Raw genomic sequence first — 22,879 nt, forward strand, 5'->3', positions numbered from 1 at the left:
TTAAACGCATATGTGACAGATACGGCCAAATACAAAATAATTGAATCGGAAAAAGTAAGCGCTCTGTGGTGTAATGGTAGCACATTCACCCGGCAAGTGAGAGATCCGGGTTCGACTCCCGGCGGAGCAAGTACTTTTTGTGATTCAATGTTTATTGAAATTATATATATATATATATATATGTGTGTGTGTATGTGTGTGTGTGTGTGTGTGTGTGTGTGTGTGTGTGTATACATATAATTTGAATTTATTCAGATTATTTTCACATTTTATTCCATCTGGAAAATATTATTTAAATTTCATGTGCATGTACGTTGGTTTTATTCTAAAAAAATTTAATTTATGATGATTTGTAAAAATATAGTTTTTACTTCTCATGTTGTAAGGATGAGCAAAATCACAATTAGGATTTATAACTTTATTTCTTGTGAGGATGGTGGTATAAAAAATATATTGTCCATATATTGTAAGTATTTTAAGTCTGCCAAAATGTTGACTTGCTGAGCCACTTTTATTTGATATATATATATATATATATTTTATATTTATATGACTTCGATATATATAAATATAAAATAATAAGCTCAAAGGAACCAGTAAAGACCATAGCAACGATATCTGTCGGATATTTTCAGAACTAGAATGGCCCATAACAATAAAGAATGGTTACACTTAGTCCACGTAACCAGTGTTTTAGTCTGGGAGCGTAGAGCATGTAATCAGTGCGTGTTTTCCTTTCTTGGGTTAAAGGAAAATGAAATGCTCTGTTTACTCAACCTTAGTTCCAAGAGAAGGATATGTGGATCATTGTTTGCTCCTAAATTTGACCAATTGAAGTTATTACTGAGAAAAATAAAATTAATACATAATTAAATTTGTAATAAGAGATATATTTCTGTTCGAAGAAAATTGCATTATTAAAGGTTTTTACTTATTATGAGATTAGCAAAATAACAAATTTGCTGTATTATATTCTTTGTTACAATAAATATTACATACAACTTAGAATATTGAAATTTTTTTAATGAATAAATGAATTGTTTTATTAGTGAAGTATAGGCTACTGACATTCTTAAAGCATCCCAAACAGTTATATTATTATAGCATTGCTTTTATAATTATGTATTCTAAATGCTATAAATTATGTAACTAACAGAGTCTACACATAAGATAATTATTTTAATTATCAGACTGGTTATGGAGTTTTATATGTTACAATCATTCTGTATTATATTTTCTTAAAAACTGTGATACAAATCTCAATTACCATATTATGAACTTACACTACTATTTATAATTGTTGAAACTAGTTGTAGCACTAATAAAAGATCGACCCACTCCATATCTGTTATTGACCCATTAAGTCAAGGCCACTGACTAAGGTCAAATCAATAAATCACTGTCACTGATGTTTCAATCCAGATATTGTTCATTGATAATATTCACATGGTTTTCACATAAACGGATCAAAGTTGCTACAATATTCGAGCTTAGTGTTAGTTAATTACAGTTTCATTATCCAACTCAAAATTTTAACGTGTAAATTTGATTTCATTAACATTAAAGACAGTTCAGGTATATCAGCGTAAACTCTTTTTTTAAGGAGAGGATGGTCTTTCCTTTTTTCCTTATTCTGCTTATCCACAAAGGCCATTGTCCTGTGCAAGCAATTTATAAAACAAAATAATGAGGCTATCAATAAAGCACAAGGTCAAAAACTCTGATAAAAAAAATACTCTGATCACAGACAGCTTGAATTTGCTTCACCTCCGACTCAAACCTAAAGTCCAACTTAGATTGTGAAGTCACTTTTGGCAATAGTCAAAGTCAAAATGTCTTTATTCTTATATATATAATTTATAATTGAATAGTGTCATTGCCTAATTCAAAGTTAATCTTAAAATTATATACATTTAAAATTACCATTTTTGTTTTTTTTTTTTACAAAACTCTTACACTACTGTTTTTAAAATTAAAATTTAAAATTATTGATTTATTTTACATAACATTAAACATGAAGTTTTTACGTAGTGTTACTGTCTAATGTTAACAACTAGTATTTATTTCTGATTTTTGAGGTGGAAAAAAATTATCCAGCGAGTATATAAGAAATCTTTGTCTTTTTATGAATTTATTCAGATTATTTTCACATTTTATTGTATCTGGAATATATTTTTCTAATTTCATACCCATGTACGTGGGTTTTATTCCACATTTTTATTCCAACTCTTTAATTTATGATGATTCGTAATTATATATTTTTTATTTCTCGTGTTGTAACGATGAGCAAAATCAGAATTATGATTTACAACTTTATTTCTAGTGAGGATAATCATAAAAATATATTTTCCATAGATTGTAAGTATTTTAAGTCTGTCAAAATGTTCACTTGCTGAATCACTATTAAATACAATTCATAATATAATTGTGCAGGTCATACCTATAATAGTTTCGGGGACTGCAATAGTCCGTTGAAACGTAAGAAAATAATTTTAATAAACAAAAAATTGGCACAAGTCACTTTGAAAATGGATTTTTAGTAATTATTTTAATTTATCGTTCAAAACCTATTTCTACAGCCATCATAACAGTAAACAGTTCAAATTAGACAGAGATAGAGCCTATTTCAAATTTTTAAAGTAGATTTCATACTGAAACTCGTCAAGAGAAAAATATTTTATATAAATATAACAAAATATTTTTTTAATTGGTTACTATGTTGCATAAGAAAGAGTCTGGTCCCTTCTTTCTGCTGTCCTTCTTACTCCCTTTACTCCATGGAAGAATGAATAAAGAAGACACAGTTTTTATTAATTGATCACCAATATTGCAACTACACAATTCATTAATAATCTCTAAGATCGTGTAGACAAAGAAATTATACTACGCCTATTGTTGAGAATTATCTATTGAGCCCACACAGCATTTCACTCACAATCTACTGTTGTGTAATATCCCTTCCAGATATTGACTCAAAGACACCATATCACCAACTGCCGCATTGACTCCTTTCACTAAAATTTCGTAGACGCTGTAGTTCCTTGGATTTGCATTTAATTTTAGAGAATAAAACAAAATACTTTAAGTAACTTATTTGGACTCTACAATAGACAATAGACAATATTCTTTATTACAATTTCTTCAAGAAATGTTACAGCGTCAAATTTAAGTCAAATTAGTATAATAGATAAGCTTCTTCAGTGTTATGTGGGGTTTTGCTACTTAAGTTTTGCTTATAGATTATGATTTTAAATTAACTACAGATCACTATGTAAAAAACCTAAAGTAAAAACTTTTTTTTTTAATTTTTTATTAAGGGTAAAATGAAAAACGCAAGAAAACTAAAACGTGACATGTATGAATATAAATGTGTTTTTAATATTACGTACTTTTGTATAAGGTTTCTTTTTATTTGTATGTTGTAATTCCTTATATTTATAATTGTAAATCAATTGTACACAAATATTCAAAATACATACTTTTGTAATGTTTACAGATTTGTTGGGCATCATTTATTTTAAAAAACCTTTACTTCATAACCAATTCAGGATTGCCAAAATTTAATAAAAGAATGTTGGATTTAGTTCTGATTTAGTTCACCTTCCTTTTTATTGCAGCGTCTGGTATCTGACACTGTCTCAGACTTCTGGAATCTGAAGTCATGTTCGCCTGAAGAGATCCAAAAAAAGTCGGTGACGAAGAAGCTCAAGACAAAACTTTACACCATTTCGACACCAGAGACACCTGTAAATAGGTGAAGTGGCAGCAAGGGCGTATATAAGGGGGGGCTCAGGGGGCTCGAGCCCCCCCCCGAAATTTGAAACACAAAAAAAATATTATAACTTATATACGATAATTTATTTTTATTTTCAATAAGCTGTGCTTCTATACTTTCGACTACATTAGTATTATAGTTTATAGTGGAATTTTAAGAATACATTATGATACCTAACAATATTCAATATTTATTTTTTTCAGAGGTTGAAATTACTAATATTTTGTAAGCATGCAAATAAGCGTTGCAACTGTAAAGAGTGCGAGGTAGCCTGACGCTCCTGACTGTCGCGTCGGCCGCTCGTGTAGTGCCAGCGCCAGGCATGCGTATATGACGATGACGTGTCGCCGCGGCCCCGCTGCCTAGCAACCCTCCTCCTCCTCCTACAACCCCCCACCCACTCCCACCACACCTGACCTCATTCCGCACTACCACGCCATTGTCTGCTGTTGTCTAGTGCGTATCACCCGTGGTGACATTTTAAGTGCTGTATGCATATGTGCTGTGATTGTAGTGACTGTTATCAAGTGATATGTTTTGTTGTCGCGTTATTTAAACATGATCTGATTACTTTATAGTTGACAGTTTACGTGTGAAGTACATAGGCTACATTAAACATTTAAAATGAAGAGACAGAGTTCGATTCAAGCTATTTTCGTGAAGAAAAAACGTGTTTCGTCTGAGATCGACGAGCAGACATCGTTTGAAATAACACCGAGTCCCTCCACTTGTGCTACATCAACTGGCAGCGTTGTTGAGATCAAGGATCACACAGGTGAAATTGAACATAACCTTAACGAGAGTAATCACACTTTGTTAGTTCACAATATCAATGATATTGGTCATTACTGCTCCTCAACTTCCTTTTTACTTCAAAATGAAGAGAAAATTTCAATTATTGAGAACTGTTGGAAGCCTCAACGTAGTTACGAATTTCCTAAAGTTGAAAATAACAGAAGTTTTTCAATATAAGTGGTTGGAAGACTTCAAATGGTTAGCTTATTCGGAAGCAAAGGAAGGGGCCCTGTGTAAATATTGTGTTTTTTTCTCACACAACACAGGTGGGAAAGGAAACCATCAGAGTTTAGGAGTATTAGTATCAAAACCACTTACTACAAAGCTTAAGAAAGCTAGGGAGGTTTTCATGCAACATGAAAATAAAACAATATCATAAAAACTGCAATGTTAATGGCTGAAGACGTAAAATCCTTAGTACATGGAAAAACAGAAAGTGTGATAAACAGTATCAACATGCAGAGAAAAATGAATGTTCAGGAAAACAAAAATAGAATTATACCGATAATCCAGACAATTAGATTTTGTGGAAGGCAAACAAATTGCTCTTAGAGGGCATCGTGATGGTGGAAGAGTGGATCTTGACGAGCCTATACAAAATGATGGTAATTTTCGCTCTTTATTAAGGTACAGGGCTAATTACGGGGACAATAATCTTAAAACACAGCTAGAAAACTGGTGGTGGCAAAACTATGTATACTAGTTCTGTTATCCAAAATGAAATTATAGGTATTTTTGGTTCCCAAATACAGTCAAAAATTGTATCCAACGTGAGAAAATCTGTATTTTATTCAGTATTAGCAGATGAGACAACAGACATTAGCCAAATTGAAACAATTTTCCCTCTGTGTCCGATATGTTGACGAGGAATTGTTTAAAATTAGGGAAGATTTTCTGGCTTTTGTACCCGTGTATGATGTAACAGGTCAAGGTTTAGCCAATACATTAATGTCAAGTCTAACCAGTCTTGGACTTGATTTAAACAATTTACGTGGTCAAGGATATGATGGGGCTTCTGTCATGAGTGGCCAGTTCAGAGGGGTACAAGCATACATAAGTGAAAAAGTACCCTCAGCCATATACACACATTGTTCCTCTCACTCTCTTAACTTATGTCTATCTGATGCATCAAAAATCCCTATGATAAGGAATTGTATGGGTGTCATCAGTGAGGTGTGTAGTTTCTTTCACAAGTCAGCTAAGAGAACTGCGATACTTAAGTCAAGTATTTCTGAATGCTGCCCTGAGATGAAAAGAAAAAAACTTATATGTCTGTGTGAGACTCGCTGGGTGCAACGCCACGATTCAGTTATAATGTTTAAAGAAGCTTTGGAGCCTATAATTACCGCTCTATCAACTATTGAAGAAGAATCGACTGCAGAAGCTTCTGTAAAAGCACACACACTAAAAGACAGGTGGAGGTGTTGCGGTTTATGTCCGGGAGGGCTTGAGATGTAAACAGCTTGCGTTATCTCCATCTGAGTACTCGGCCAGGCCCGAATTCATTTTCATTGAAATTGGCTTGTCTGGTTCGGATGTACTATTACTGGGAGTGTGTTATCGCCCGCCTAGGACTGGTCATCTGGCAGACTTTGAAAATGCTCTCTATCAACTTATGCATGGATATAGTCGAATATTGATCATGGGCGACTTCAATACTGATTTACTGAAAAACAATCACGACTATGACTATAGACAACTGACTTCTATTCTCGATTCTTGTAATCTGACAATACTGCCACTGGAACCGACACACCACACTGCCGGATCTGACACTCTTCTTGACCTTATGGTTGTTTCAGAACCACAGCATATCGTCCTTCATGGGCAACTTCCAGTCCCTGCCATATCAAAGCATGACCTAATCTATTGTGTTTATTTTGTAAATATACCTAAGGCTCAAGTTAGATTCATAAAATACAGAGACTTTAAAAATATGGATGAGGCTGCGTTTATGTCTGATATTTTGATGATTTCATGGCAAAACCTTGAAAACCTTGAATCTGTAGATGATATGGTGGATGATTTTAATAAAACCATCATGGGTGTTTATGACAAACATGCACCTATAGTGACAAAGCGTATTAGTAAAAGGCGTCCAGTGCCCTGGATGACAAACGAAATTCTCAGTCTGATGGCACGTCGCGACAGTCTGTACAGGAGAGCGAGGCGCTCCCAAGATCTTATACTTATGGACCAGTACCGTGAACTTAGGAATAGGGTTAAGCAGCTTCTACGCAATTCCAGACTGAGATACACGCGAAGTCTTTTTGAGAACAGAAAACAGTCGTCAAGCGACTTATGGCGAAAAGTTAAAAGCCTTGGGGTGGGAAAGCAACGTGAATCACATCAGGTCCATATCCCATTGAATCAACCAAGGTCAAGTGAATGACTACTTAACCTATCTTCATAACTTACCTGATCACAGGCGAAATTATCCTGAGTTTACTTTTAAGCCAGTGATACAGGGTGACGTGTTGAGGGCTATACGCCGTATCCGCAGCAATGCTGTTGGGTGTGACGGTATTCCAATACGCCTCATTAAAAATATCCTCTTTGCTGTCCTCCCTATTATTACTTTAATCTTCAACACGTCATTAAGAAGCTGTGTTTTCCCTTTTCAATGGAAGTCTGCCCTTGTCCTCCCCCTCAACAAGATCTCAGCTCCAGTGTCATGCTCGGATTACAGGCCGATAAGTATTCTACCTGCACTATCTAAAGGCCTTGAGAGAATAGTGCACTGTCAAATTACTGAATATCTGACTAACTATAACATATTAAGTGACTACCAATCTGGTTTTCGCACAAACCACAGTACTGAAACTGCACTGCTAAAGGTAACTGATGACATACGACTTGCCATGGACCATAGACAGGGCACAATTCTTACTCTCTTTGATTTTTCTAAAGCTTTCGACAGCGTAAACCACAAGTTACTGTTAGCTAAATTAAGGGTAGTAGGGTTTTCTGATCATGTTCTTAATTGGCTGAGATCATACCTGTCAGAAAGAAGGCAGTGTGTCAAGGTTGCTGACGTGACTTCGGACTGGGGGTGTGTTACTTGTGGGGTGCCTCAGGGTTCTATCCTGGGTCCCCTACTCTTTGTACTGTATGTAAATGACATTCACAGAGTTCTCAAATACTGCAGGTGTCACATGTACGCTGATGACCTACAAATCTACTTGCACTTTGACGTTAACTCCATTAACGACTGCATCAACAGGATGAATGACGACATTAAAAATATTGTTTTATGGTGTGGAAACCATGGGCTTACACTAAACCATGCAAAAACCAAACCAATACTTATATGCCACACACGTTTACGGAACTTTCTGGACCCGAACACTATTGAATCCTTAATTATTGACGGAACTACTCTACCATACTACGAAACAGTGAAAAATCTTGGTTTGACATTTAACTCGAATTTGACTTGGACGGAAGCGGTGAGGGATATATGTAAAAAAGTCTTCGCATCTGTCCACTCACTGAAATGCTTACAAAGATTTCTACCTGAACGGATCAAACTACTGTTGACAAAATCAAAATCACTAGTACTTCCACACTTCAATTACTGCAACTCTGTGATGAATGACATGACGGTAGCACTTAGTGAGAAGCTGCAAAGGACTGAAAACTACTGTTTACGTTACGTTTATGATGTGAGACGAGACCAACACATTACACCGTACTATATTCAGGGAAATATTTTGAAATTAAAAGAACAACGATCAATCAAAATACTAAATTTAGTTCATTCAATTTTACAATCTGGATTTCCAAAATATTTTTCAAACTATTTCCAATTTATATCTCATGATAGTGTAAGAAGCACTCGCTCTGGTTCTCGTACCTTAAGAATGCCCCAACACAGGACTGTAGTATTTGATAGATCTTTTCAAGTGATGGGTTGTCGTCTGTGGAACTCCCTCCCCCAAGAAATCACTTCCATTGAGGGAGATCGGCGGTTTGTGGCGGCACTGAAACGTTTGTACCATGAACGGTTGGTCGGGGCGGGTCCGTCCTAGGGGTCTGTGGGTGTGGTGCTGGCATTGTGTGTGAGGAGTGTGAGTAAGACAAACTGCATATATATTATTTATTTCAAAAATATTCTTATTATATATTTATAAATTATTGTTATTAGGTATTAATTATAGTTTTTGGTTATTATTAAAGATGGAAGTTGTAGTATTATTTTGTGTCATGATTGTATACTTATATTTTTATTTATTTTTATTTAGAAGTATCATATTTATAATTTTTTTAGTGTTTAGATTAATGTTTGATTTAATGTATTTAGTAAGGTATATTAGTGTCAATATTAATTTGGTTAATATTTGTTCATATTTGTCATGTTGTTTATTGTTCTGCTTATTGATCAGACAGGTTAAGTGTAAGAAAGGGCCATGAGGCCCTAACTTTGCCTGTTTAAATAAACAAATTTTCATTTCATTTCATTTTTCATTTCATTTCATTTCATTTCAACCTGGGTTTGGCCAAACTCAAGTGGAGCACTGTGCAAACGCTTCAAGTTGAACATCAACAGAGCTGTGACTGCTTACAGGGATTACTTGGACAACAGCAGGCGGGTACCTGATGGACTGCAAGAGCTTATAAACTGCACTAAAATAATACCCCGTAGTTCCGCTGACTGTGAAAGAGGGTTCAGCAGTATGAATAACATACTTACACCATTAAGGAACTCATTGACAGTAAGTCATGTCTCAGCCCTACTGTTTTTAAAACTCCAAGGTCCCCCGCTCTGCAGATGGAAGCCTGACCCCTGTCATGTCATGGCTAAGAAGACATCGTTCAGCAGCCGACACCCAAACAAGAATAGCAGAACCTCCAAATAAAGGAAATGGGAATGGAAATGGAGAGGAATTTTGGGACATACTTTAGAGGTTATCGCACAATATTCATGTTCGTGTTACCGTTGAAAATATGTAAAAATATTACTTTTACAATATTTAATAGTTTTTACGGTATTCTTTTTCAGGCTACAATAATGTATTAGCACGACAGCACAGTAATTTTTCAAAGTATTTCTAAAATCATAGCTTATCTGTTTGTCATTACAAATTGTGTTAGCCTAGATTATGAAATAAAATGTCCTTTATTAATAATCAAAAAGATTTGTATTGCTATACCCAGCAACTCGCCGCTCCCATGGTGTAAGTATAATATATTTATATTACAGTTTTCACCATGAAATAACTACTGTTATAAAGTATATTTAATAATGAACCAGAATATATAACATTTATTACAATCGCTCTAGTTTAAGTGGGTAAAACGACAGTTTAAGTGGAAGCCTGCAAATTTAACGCCGCCGTCGGAACGCCAAGCTGACGACACTTGCCCGACCTTGCGAGGGGGGCGGGGGGAATCTGCGCGGTAGCACACCTATTATACTTATACCATGGTCGCTCCGGCACAGCTAAATTCGGTACTATACCACTGTCTATAGCACTCTTGAAAAATGATTACCTTACTTATACGATAACTCTTAACAAACCAGAAAAGTTCCCTTATTCCAAGGGCATATTACAATTTCAAGGAATAGTGTAGATTTCAGAAAAATCTTTCTAGAGTATGGTATTTAATATTCATAGCATTTTACACAGTAAGTTTTTGTGCCCAAAGTTCACCTGTTCTTACAATAAAGCAAGCACAATACCCGATTCTGGAGTCCAAAAATGTGAGTAATTTATTCATTCACGAATGGGTTAGGCTCACAAATAGTTGCTGCTAAGTCTAGGCACTTAGTAGATTCTAGTTTTGTTGCGAACTGGAAATGAAACTCATCAAACAAAAGACAATGCTATATTATGTAAATGAATCCCATAAAGATTAATTCATTTGTTTGTGAGGATGACCTCGATTATCTGTTTTTATAAATTTAAACCAGCTAATACTTAGTTTAAAACTTGTTTTTGACAATGGGAGATTTGTAAAGTTAACAGGATTTTTCCGATTTATTACTGCAAAAAAAGTAGTACTACATTTCTATATTTGTAATTTGATCACTGTCTCCGATTGGTAACTAACCTACCACACAAGTTACTACTATAATAATTTTCAGAGAACATAATGACTTACTAACTACGGAAGGCTCAGCCTCTCCTTGAGATTCGTCCAAGCTTTGTCGACCTGCTTGTGGGTGAACTCCTTCTGCCACAGAGAGCAGAACACAATGTTGGCTTGCTCCACATACTCTGTGTTTGTCGGCTGCGAATCTAGTCGTGCTTTAGCCTCATCTTCTGATATTCCATTCCTTTCCATCACTCGCTTTATTGCCTGGAAATATAGGTGTATTCATGGTGACTACATTGATATATTACGGTTAACTCTTTAACACTTGTTAAGTACCTAAAATAATGTTGTTTTTCTTGGGTTTTTTTTACAGAAACAGGTTTGTAGAATAGTTCTTTTGCGTATACTTTTAAATGTAAAAAAGTAATTTTTAGTGCAATTTTTTAAAATTCTTGTTATTTTTTATCTATCACCATTGTCATTTCACTATCAAGCAAACAAAGCCAATTGTCTATTTGGGCATCGGATGTTTCCATGGTACAATAAACACTAGAAATAAAACCGTAAAATACTCCAGGAAGGATGACATGCAATGACATGTGGTAGCTGCCTACATTGTGCGATTACAGTGAAATCACCAAGATGACAGAGGGCCTAGGAAGTTAACACTGCTAATACATCCGATAGAAAATGCCAGAACTACTTGTACGATGCGCAGTTGTCATAGAAATGCTTCTTGTGCAATATTACAAGCAACATAATAAAACAGCAACAATATAACAATGCGGAGTGTGCAGTAACACACATTTACACAATCACTATGAACGTAACATTACGTCCAAACCGTGAAGGGGTTAATTACAATCAGTCCTTTGAATACCAGGCCAATACTTTTTGATGCTGCAAAACTACACACTTACATCATTATCAACGAGTATTAAGAATCTCTTACGTGTCAAATGGAACTTTTGTAGTTCTGGAAAAGTTTCAGCTTCTTAACCACAAATCTATTTTATTGCTAATAGGCAAATACAAGTAAGAAAAAAACTAACCTCAGTGGGTGGCACAATTGAGACCCAGACCTCGTGGCATGCCTCGGTCCACCGGGCTCGGATGAGGACTGCTGCTTCCAGCACGACGACCTCGTGACCTTGAGAGTACAAGGTTTGAGCTTGAACCTGAGCTTCCTCCAGGATCAGGGGCCACACCAGCGCACTTAACCTGTCTAGCTGCTCCTGCAATCAGAGTATTATGAATCAATATTTCAATAAGGTTTACTCAACTGATTTACTCAACAATGGTTCAATTGATTTTATAAATAACTTTATAATATGATGACAAGGACTGCAGGAATAATCTTGCACTGTGGTTCTACCTATGGACTGCACTTGTAACCCACTAATTTTGATATTTACATATCCTAATTAGTTTTGAAGCAATATTGACTTGTACATTTATAGGTGTAATTTTTGTTATAGAAGACTTCAACAAAATTTGTTTGAAACCTAGATTGACTTATTGCATGATGTTTTATAATCATTCAAATATGTAATAATCCAAATTCAAATATATACAAACTTTTATTTACAGATTTCTATAGTCTATGAAAAAGACATGGCATAAAAACTTAGATAAATAAAAAATATGTACGTGTTTAAGTGTTATATCCCAAATATGAAACATCTATTTTTGTTAAAGATAGATTTTGTTCTAAAATCAGCCTATTGCGATTGCCCTCAGTAAATAATGTAGATACAAGATTTAAACAGTTGTAATGCAGGGTAAAATATTATTGTTTACATATTTACGACATCATTAACCACCATTACAAACATTACAACCATTAAAAGTTTATATATATATATATATATATACATTATTTACTGACCGATGTTTATGATATAGCAAAGACATGCCACACCTGCCCTGCTTTAATTGGATAAGGCTGATACAGAGCTGACCTCCCATTCTTCCAAAGAGACGGGACTTATAGTGCCCGAAATCCTTTCTCAACGATCTCGACAGAAGGTGGCCCTACCCCCAACCTTACCCATGCAGAATATCCTGTCACTCTGGAAGCAAGCGCAAAGGTCCTTTTAGGAATAAGTACAATGAGTTTTCTTAACTTCTCTCCTAAGAAAAAAAATCGGTAATACACAATTTTTAGTGTGCCTCAAACGGTTTTTACATTGAGTGTACATGTAAATTACATGAGAATAAATTAATAATACGAGTTATAGTTGTCATAAAATCGACCTACTTCTTCCGAGTGACCTGGAGAACTATTTTTATCAAAATTTTGTACGTCCCATAATGAGCAACACTCGCTCACCTTGTTGTTAAACACAATGGCACCGAGTTTCTTGCGGTCCACGGCTCCCATCTCGTCCAGTATATCGGAGCCAAACAGTTCGACGACCTGACGATGACCAGTGGTGCCAGGTCGGTAAACGTAGTGAGCAAGTCGGTCACAGTCCACCACTCCAGCGCCGAGCTGCTTCAGGTGTTCTCCAATGTTGGACTTTCCGCTGGCTATCCCCCCTGTCAGTCCGACTATGTAAGGGCGTACGGGAATCATTGCCTTCGGCTGTGAATACAGAATAAATAATTCAAATCGTTTCTACTTCATCAAAATATTCTTAAATGTAGTTTCACTGAGTTAACTTTTTTTGTTCTTCTTTTTGATTTTAATAATTTGGTGTAATTTGCTGTAGTGGATGAGCAAATTATATTGCTATTTTCTCGTTTGTTACCTCTTATCCTTTCCTCAACAGTTGAAGCATCCTTATTAAACAAATTTTCTTTGACACTTGTAAGTCTATTTCTAAATCACGCTCTTTCATACAATTGGAAGAATTTAAAGCATTAATATCAGTAACACAAGCATTTAGGAGATTTAAGGTTCCATTCTTGAAGTTCACCATTCAAAGATCAAAAGACACTGCAAGGAACATAAAACCAACTCCTAGTGGGAAGATATCTACATAAAATAATGCTTAGTTCGTAATTCCAGCCTCTCCAGTGATAGGCTTCACTAACTCGTCAACAATCGAGAGTGCTTTGATCTCCAAGTAAATCTTTCAAACTTTAATATACCATCAATGGAATATGGACCTTAAACCTTGAATGTGGTTTACATTTTAACATTTTGAGCGTCTTCAAAAACCAAAACTTTTAGGACACTGTTAATTTTCAAAAGTATCAAATAATACTTCTCCTTGTATTGATGTCACTATCCTAACGATAATTCCCAACATTTTTACAATACAAGTTTATAATAAAGGTAGAAAATCGGCAATAACCTTACTTGAGGAGGTCTAAGGAGAGTCCCCAAACATCGTATCCTCAAGTTGCTGGAGCTGATCTTCATTTCTTCCACCTCGTTTTCTCTGTTGATATCTGCCAACAACTCGACCTCATGGATACACAGTGGGTTAAGGTTATTGGCCGCTCGGATCTCGTTGATTTTCCCTCCTCCGCCTATTGTTTCAGAGCTCACCACGATCATCTGCAAAAATTTACTTGACTTTGACCAGTGAATAAACTTTCATATGATAATCTGAAAATAGCAAAACTGTTTGCCTCCAAGTCTGAGAGACGTTGTGTATATTGAATTGTAGCAATATGTCTATTGTGAAGTTAGTTACATGTGTGTGAAAATAAATTCTTTTCTTGTAGAAAGGAAATGCTCTAATACTCGATATTATCTCCGTGAGAAGGATTTCAGTCTGAGTGAAGAAGTACTCCACTGAAGAAGTATTTATTGGGACCTCTACAGTACCGGTAGTGAGAATTAAATTGGTCAAAAATGTAAGACTTTAGTTAAAGTTTCCTGAAACAATAATGTTATAATTATTTTTAACACATTATTAATTTTTAGAAATTGTTAATTTTGTACATATAATTATATATATTTTAAAAAATTATGAAAACAAACATTTTAATTATTTTGTAGTCACTTTATAACTAGCTTTAACATATTTTACCTATGTTATGACAATGTTTTTGTACATAAATAACAATATATACACATATATATATATATATATATATATGACTCCCGGCGGAGCAAGTACTTTTTGTGATTCAATGTTTATTGTAATTATAAACATATATATATATATATATATATATATATGACTCCCGGCGGAGCAAGTACTTTTTGTGATTCAATGTTTATTGTAATTATAAACATATATATATATATATATATATATATATATATATATATATATATATATTAAACTGTATAAATGGCAATAGCCTTATTTTAATTTCAATAAACAATAAAACCGTGACAGATACGGCCAAATACAAAATAACTGAATCGGAAAAAGTAAGCGCTCTGTGGTGTAATGGTAGCACATTCACCCGGCAAGTGAGAGATCCGGGTTCGACTCCCGGCGGAGCAAGTACTTTTTGTGATTCAATGTTTATTGAAATTAAAATAAGGCTATTGCCATTTATACAGTTTAATGTAAATAAAAGTCGTTTGACAGGTATTTGGTCTTCCGATCATATGTTAGTTTGCTTATTTAAACGCATATGTGACAGATACGGCCAAATACAAAATAATTGAATCGGAAAAAGTAAGCGCTCTGTGGTGTAATGGTAGCACATTCACCCGGCAAGTGAGAGATCCGGGTTCGACTCCCGGCGGAGCAAGTACTTTTTGTGATTCAATGTTTATTGAAATTATATATATATGTATATGTGTATGTGTGTGTGTGTGTGTGTGTGTGTGTGTGTGTGTGTGTGTGTGTATACATATAATTTGAATTTATTCAGATTATTTTCACATTTTATTCCATCTGGAAAATATTATTTAAATTTCATGTGCATGTACGTTGGTTTTATTCTAAAAAAATTTAATTTATGATGATTTGTAAAAATATAGTTTTTACTTCTCATGTTGTAAGGATGAGCAAAATCACAATTAGGATTTATAACTTTATTTCTTGTGAGGATGGTGGTATAAAAAATATATTGTCCATATATTGTAAGTATTTTAAGTCTGCCAAAATGTTGACTTGCTGAGCCACTTTTATTTGATATATATATATTTTATATTTATATGACTTCGATATATATAAATATAAAATAATAAGCTCAAAGGAACCAGTAAAGACCATAGCAACGATATCTGTCGGATATTTTCAGAACTAGAATGGCCCATAACAATAAAGAATGGTTACACTTAGACCACGTAATCAGTGTTTTAGTCTGGGAGCGTAGAGCATGTAATCAGTGCGTGTTTTCCTTTCTTGGGTTAAAGGAAAATGAAATGCTCTGTTGCTCAACCTTAGTTCCAAGAGAAGGATATGTGGATCATTGTTTGCTCCTAAATTTGACCAATTGAAGTTATTACTGAGAAAAATAAAATTAATACATAATTAAATTTGTAATAAGAGATATATTTCTGTTCGAAGAAAATTGCATTATTAAAGGTTTTTACTTATTATGAGATTAGCAAAATAACAAATTTGCTGTATTATATTCTTTGTTACAATAAATATTACATACAACTTAGAATATTGAAATTTTTTTAATGAATAAATGAATTGTTTTATTAGTGAAGTATAGGCTACTGACATTCTTAAAGCATCCCAAACAGTTATATTATTATAGCATTGCTTTTATAATTATGTATTCTAAATGCTATAAATTATGTAACTAACAGAGTCTACACATAAGATAATTATTTTAATTATCAGACTGGTTATGGAGTTTTATATGTTACAATCATTCCGTATTATATTTTCTTAAAAACCGTGATACAAATCTCAATTACCATATTATGAACTTACACTACTATTTATAATTGTTGAAACTAGTTGTAGCACTAATAAAAGATCGACCCACTCCATATCTGTTATTGACCCATTAAGTCAAGGCCACTGACTAAGGTCAAATCAATAAATCACTGTCACTGATGTTTCAATCCAGATATTGTTCATTGATAATATTCACATGGTTTTCACATAAACGGATCAAAGTTGTTACAATATTCGAGCTTAGTGTTAGTTAATTACAGTTTCATTATCAAACTCAAAATTTTAACGTGTAAATTTGATTTCATTAACGTTAAAGACAGTTCAGGTATATCAGCGTAAACTCTTTTTTTAAGGAGAGGATGGTCTTTCCTTTTTTCCTTATTCTGCTTATCCCCAAAAGCCATTGGCCTGTGCAAGCAATTTATAAAACAAAATAATGAGGCTATCAATAAAGCACAAGGTCAAAAATTCTGATAAAAAAATACTCTGATCACAGACAGCTTGAATTTGCTTCACCTCCGACTCAAACCTAAAGTCCAACTTAGATTGTGAAGTCACTTTTGGCAATAGTCAAAGTCAAAATGTCTTTATTCTTATATATATAATTTATAATTGAATAGTGTCATTGCCTAATTCTAAGTTAATCTTAAAATTATATACATTTTATTATGAATTTTAAATTACCATTTTTGTTACCTGTTTTTACAAAACCCTTACAATACTGTTTTTAAAATTAAAACTGTATAATTATTGGTTTATTTTACATAACATTAAACATGAAGTTTTTTATGTAGTGTTACTATCTAATGTTAACAACTAGTATTATTTATTTCTGATTTTTGAGGTGGAAAAAAATCATCCAGCGAGTATATAAGAAATCTTTGTCTTTTTATGAATTTATTCAGATTATTTTCACATTTTATTGTATCTGGAATATATTTTTTTAATTTCATACCCATGTACGTGGGTTTTATTCCACATTTTTATTCCAACTCTTTAATTTATGATGATTCGTAATTATATATTTTTTATTTCTCGTGTTGTAATGATGAGCAAAATCAGAATTATGATTTACAACTTTATTTCTTGTGAGGATAATCATATAAAAACATATTGTCCACAGATTGTAAGTATTTTAAGTCTGTCACAATTTTCACTTGCTGAATCACTATTAAATACAATTCATAATATAATTGTGCAGGTCATACCTATAATAGTTTTGGGGACTGCAATAGTCCGTTGAAACGTAAGAAAATAATTTTAATAAACAAAAAATTGGCACAAGTCACTTTGAAAATGGATTTTTAGTAATTATTTTAATTTCTTATCGTTCAAAACCTATTTCTACAGCCATCATAACAGTAAACAGTTCAAATTAGACAGAGATAGAGTCTATTGAAGTGAAAATTTCTTTAGGCGCGTTGAGCGTTTTGGTAGAGGGTAAAATCCTCGGTTCGCGTCACCGACATGCTAATGATACTAACCTGCATGAAAAAGTCAGTCTCACTGTGTTTTTAACCGTAGACTTGGCCGCGGACTACTAACCTGCATGAAAAAGTCAGTCTCGCTGTGTTAAAACTGTCCCGGCGGAGTATGAAAAGAGACTGCGAAAATCAGTGACCTTTACGGCTTCCTCTCGCGATTTAAAAGTGAAGCCAATGTCGTACAATTCTGTAAGATGCGTCAAATTAAAGCTCTTAATATTGGCAATCTATTGGTTACATTTTTAAATATTAAAAAAATTTCGAAATAATTTTGATTATTGTTTACATTTTACATAGCGTTTACAATGACAAGAAAAAAGTAGTAAGCGAGGATTTTTTTTATTTTTTGGTCAGACAAAATTTGTCAGCGAGAAAGTTGTGTGAAAATAGATGAATATTTTTTTTGTAGTTTATCATTTTTTTATTGGAAGTTTAGTTTAGCCTGTAGTAGCGTATGAAGTGATGAGTGAACGTTTCTGCGGGAACTGTAGTTGGCGCATTGGCTCACTGATACCGTATTAACTCAATAAATTAGTTTATTGTGCAATAAAAATACCTTTACGAAAGAACCAAGTTAATTTAACTAATTTATTAGTTTTAAAAATATTGTGGGTTTAATTGTTATTGCAATTATATACTTTATCCGTAGCAATAACTGTATTATTTACAACGGTGTTCAACTCACTGTTGTTCACTCGGTGTTTACTCACTTGTATTCTATGTTTAACTAACTATTAATATTGAGCAATTACAACAAGTATAATGATTGCATTGAACTTTTTTTCATTAAAATAATATTCTTTAATACTTACAGTACTTTTTTATTAAGATATTGTTAAGATAATTGTATATTAATTATTTTTTTAACCACTTTGTATTTATATTTTGTTCATGATTTGTTTAACCCATCATATGTAACTAATAAATAAAACATAAAAAATTTCATATAATTTTTGCATATAGTTTTAATTACTCTCAACTTAATAGTTCCGTTTTCACTTCTATCGGCAGTCCCACGACTGCTACTGTTTTTTTTCAAATTTTTAAAGTAGATTGCATACTGAAACTCGTCAAGTGAAAAATATTTTATATAAATATAACAAAACATTTTTTTAATTGGTTACTATGTTGCATAAGAAAGAGTCTGGTCCCTTCTTTCTGCTGACCTTCTTACTCCCTTTACTCCATGGAAGAATGAATAAAGAAGACACAGTTTTTATTAATTGATCACCAATATTGCAACTACACAATTCATTAGTAATCTCTAAGATCGTGTAGACAAAGAAATTATACTACGCCTATTGTTGAGAGTTATCTGTTCAGCCCACACAGTATTTCACTCACAATCTACTGTTGTGTAATATCCCTTCCAGATATTGACTCAAAGACACGATATTACCATATTACCAACTGCCGCATTGACTGCTTTCTCTAAAATTTTATAGACGCTGTAGTTCCTTGGATTTGCATTTAATTTTAGAGAATAAAACAAAATACTTTAAGTAACTTATTTGGACTCTACTTAAGTTTTACTTATAGATTATGATTAGGCATTAAATTAACTACAGATCACTATGTAAAAAACCTAAAGTAAAAACTTTTTTTTAAATTTTTTATTAAGGGTAAAATGAAAAACGCAAGAAAACTAAAACGTGACATGTATGAATATAAATGTGTTTTAATATTACGTACTTTTGTATAAGGTTTCTTTTTATTTGTATGTTGTAATTCCTTATATTTATAATTGTAAATAAATTGTACACAAATATTAAAAATACATACTTTTGTAATGTTTACAGATTTGTTGGGCATCATTTATTTTAAAAACCTTTACTTCATAACCAATTCAGAATTGCCAAAATTTAATAAAAGAATGTTGGATTTAGTTCTGATTTAGTTCACCTTCCTTTTTATTGCAGCGTCTGGTATCTGACACTGTCTCAGACTTGACTCCTGGAATCTGGAGTCATGTTCGCCTGAAGAGATCCAAAAAAAGTCAGTGACGAAGAAGCTCAAAACAAAACTTTACACCATTTCGACACCAGAGACACCTGTAAATAGGTGAAGTGGCAGTCTCATTGTCTCATCAGGTGTACAATTGATGCACTACAATGTTTCTGACACGATCTCTAAGCACGGTGGAACAACCGAGTTTTCTGCACATAACGTAGCTATGGCAGGAAGGTGAACTGGAGCCAAATCCAATATTCAAATTAAATCGGCCCTTCCTACCATAGCTACGTTATGTATTAATAAAAGAGTTTGGAAAGCAATTTTAAAGAATAATACACTGGTTATCCAAAGATACAAGAACACATTTATACTAAAAACTACACCAAACATATTCTACATGTATTTAGAAGTAGGCATGGAGTAGTAGTAGCCTACACAATTTTAAGTGCTGGTGTTATTGCAATTGAACTCAAATAATCAAAAACAAAATACTAACACAAATGTCAAACAGAAACCCCTGTACGACATTCACAATAATATAAAAGTATTGTGAATATGTGAATTAGTAGTATGTCGGTATTCATTAGGTGCTCACAGAATGTTATAATAAAAACTTCATATGACTTAAAAGCTGAACAAATATATATCTTTTGCCTGTTCCTTTGACTATACTATAATAAAGCCATATTGCTATAAATTAGTCCCTGATGTATGATGTCAACAAAGCTGTAACGTCTTTGTGGAAGAGAAACTCAGCTATGTTGCCGGAGCAGCAACATCCGAGTAGAAAAGGTTAAATGGTTCCTATCCTTCTCTTCACAAACCATTTTACAAGAATAGCTGATATTTTCTGTTTCACTCAGCAATTATCTCACACTATACTAGATGCCTCTTGAAGAATTCCACTTGAAGCCAAATGTTTTGCAAAGTTATTATTTTTAAATTTTGAGAAAACTAGGGTAAAATCTGCTTTAAAATAATTTCATATTCTGATATTATAGTACTTTAAAAATTGATACAACATTTAGCCTATCTCAAAAATCAATATGAACAAAATACTAACACAAATCGATATTTTAAATAGTCAATATAAGACAGATGTACTGTGTATTGCAGAACACTGGTTGTCCTCAAACTGATATAAACAATTTAGTGATACCTGGCTATGTTATCGCTGACTTTTTCGCAAGAGAAAAACATATTCATGGGGGTGTGCTTATCTGTGTTAAGGAAGGAACTGAATTTGTTTCTTATGATAAATTGTCTTGTTTCTCGGAGGAACTTGTTTGTGAATTAGCAGCAATAATGCTGCCAACTTGGAAAACACTAGTGGTAACTTTCTATAGATCTCCCAGCAGGTAACTTATCACTAATTCTATGAATAAGTTATATGACATTCTGTCCTTCCTGCATTATAATAAATGTAATTATAGTCTTTGTGGGTGACTTCAATGTCAATTTTCTTAACAAAAATGACTCAGAGGCCAAAGTACTAATCAACTTCATTGACAGTTTTTGGACTAAATATTACTGTTGCTGAAGTTACAAAGACCTACCCTTGGAGGAGATGCAACAAAGGGTAGTTGTATTGATAATCTGCTGACGACTATTCATCAAGATAAGGGAAAATCTTCAGTCATTCACACTGGTGCTTCAGACCATATGGCCATCCTCTTCAAAGCTACTTTAGAACAATGTAATGTCTAGGATTATACCACAAATGTTTATTGTTAGACCCATTTCTACTTTGGGCTCCTCACTTTTTGCGTCTTACCTAGGTCTCACTAATTGGAATGATATTTATGTTATTAAGTCAAATGTTAACCTTAAGTTTAAGTTAATTTTTAGAAAAGTTTCTTATTGGCTCTGAACTGTGCTATGCCTTTAAAAAATAAGAAATCTAAATCTAAACAAGTAAATGTTGCCTGGTATCATGAAGGTCTAAATAAGACAAAGCAGGAGCTTGATAGAACTTTATTATATTATAAAAAACAACAAGCAATGAGAAAAATACTGATATTAGAAATAAATATAGAAATCTTTAAAAATGTTTACAGAAATGAAATAAAAAAAGCAAAGCTTGACTTTAATAACAACTTTACTTGATAAAGCAACTAACAAAAGTAAAGCTGCTTGGAGCATTATTAATAAATCAGTCAGGGCTAATAGTATGTCATCTAACTCATCTCATGTACTCGAACCTGATAGTTTTAAATTCATATTTTGTTGGCTCAGTTTTTGGAGACTTGCACAAGTATTCCACCTAGCAATAATGACTATTCTTTTCTACCTTGGTAAGCACTGTGCTCAGTGGAACTCTACAGTAAGCTTTTGCCTGAATGAATTTAAAGTGGAAGATGTTCATGCAGCTATCCTTAGTTTAAGTAATAGCACATGTCTCGATTGTTAAGGTATAAGTGCTCCTATTCTGAAAATGGCTGCCAACTCAATCTGTGAAATTCTAACTTATTTATATAATGAAAGTGTTAGGACAGGTATTTTTCCTGATGTAAAGATAAACAAAGTGATTCCAGTACATAAAGAGGGGTCCAAAGGACCAAACTTGTAATTATAGGCCTATAACTATTGTTACAGCAGTGTCAAAGGTGTTGGAGCGGCTAGTTCATAAGCAGTTGGTTTGCTATCTCGAAACCAATAATTTACTCAGCACTTGTCAATTTGGGTTTCGAGCTGAGCGGTGTACCGTTGGCGCGCAGTCCAGTCCTTCATAAATGATTGCTTTGATGGTTTGGAACTAAAAAAATCTGTCAAGTTCAGATCTTATGACTTAATCCAGAGCCTTTGATACTGTAAATCATCATATTCTATTAAATAAACTTAGGTCTTATGGTTTTTAGTCAACTTGCTGTCAGTTTCTTTAACTCATATCTCTCAAATAGGTGTCAATATGTATATTTAAATGGCTCTATGTCAGAAACTAGGCCTGTTAAGCTAGGTGTTTCCTCAGGGATCCATTTTAGGACCTACTCTATTTATTTTGTATATAAATGACTTGCCTTTTAATCTCAATGACAATTATGTTAGTACGTATTTTGTTT

The 22,879-nt window shown here is 33.5% G+C and overlaps 1 protein-coding gene across 4 annotated transcripts in view; it reads right to left on the bottom strand.

Annotated features, from left to right (window-relative positions):
• LOC124366429 (bifunctional coenzyme A synthase) overlaps positions 1-22,879 on the bottom strand; it is a 37,589-nt gene that overhangs the window by 5,894 nt on the left and 8,816 nt on the right. The window contains exons 1-5 of one of the 4 annotated variants that reach the window (XM_046822977.1): positions 16,417-16,551; positions 13,917-14,117; positions 12,942-13,196; positions 11,662-11,844; positions 10,664-10,873 (exon numbers count right to left, since the gene is read on the bottom strand). The exons of 1 other annotated variant lie outside the window; for it this stretch is intronic. In XM_046822977.1, the coding sequence (XP_046678933.1) occupies positions 10,679-10,873; positions 11,662-11,844; positions 12,942-13,196; positions 13,917-14,117; positions 16,417-16,476 (894 nt within the window). In that variant the 5' untranslated portion in view covers positions 16,477-16,551 and the 3' untranslated portion in view covers positions 10,664-10,678. Of the gene's footprint in view, positions 1-1,283; positions 1,431-10,663; positions 10,874-11,661; positions 11,845-12,941; positions 13,197-13,916; positions 14,118-16,416; positions 16,552-22,879 lie in introns of those variants that run through there. 2 more of the 4 variants (XM_046822975.1, XM_046822978.1) reach the window with 2 other exon arrangements.

Source organism: Homalodisca vitripennis, chromosome 7 (genome assembly GCF_021130785.1).
Source record: "Homalodisca vitripennis isolate AUS2020 chromosome 7, UT_GWSS_2.1, whole genome shotgun sequence".
NCBI lineage: Eukaryota > Metazoa > Arthropoda > Insecta > Hemiptera > Cicadellidae > Homalodisca > Homalodisca vitripennis.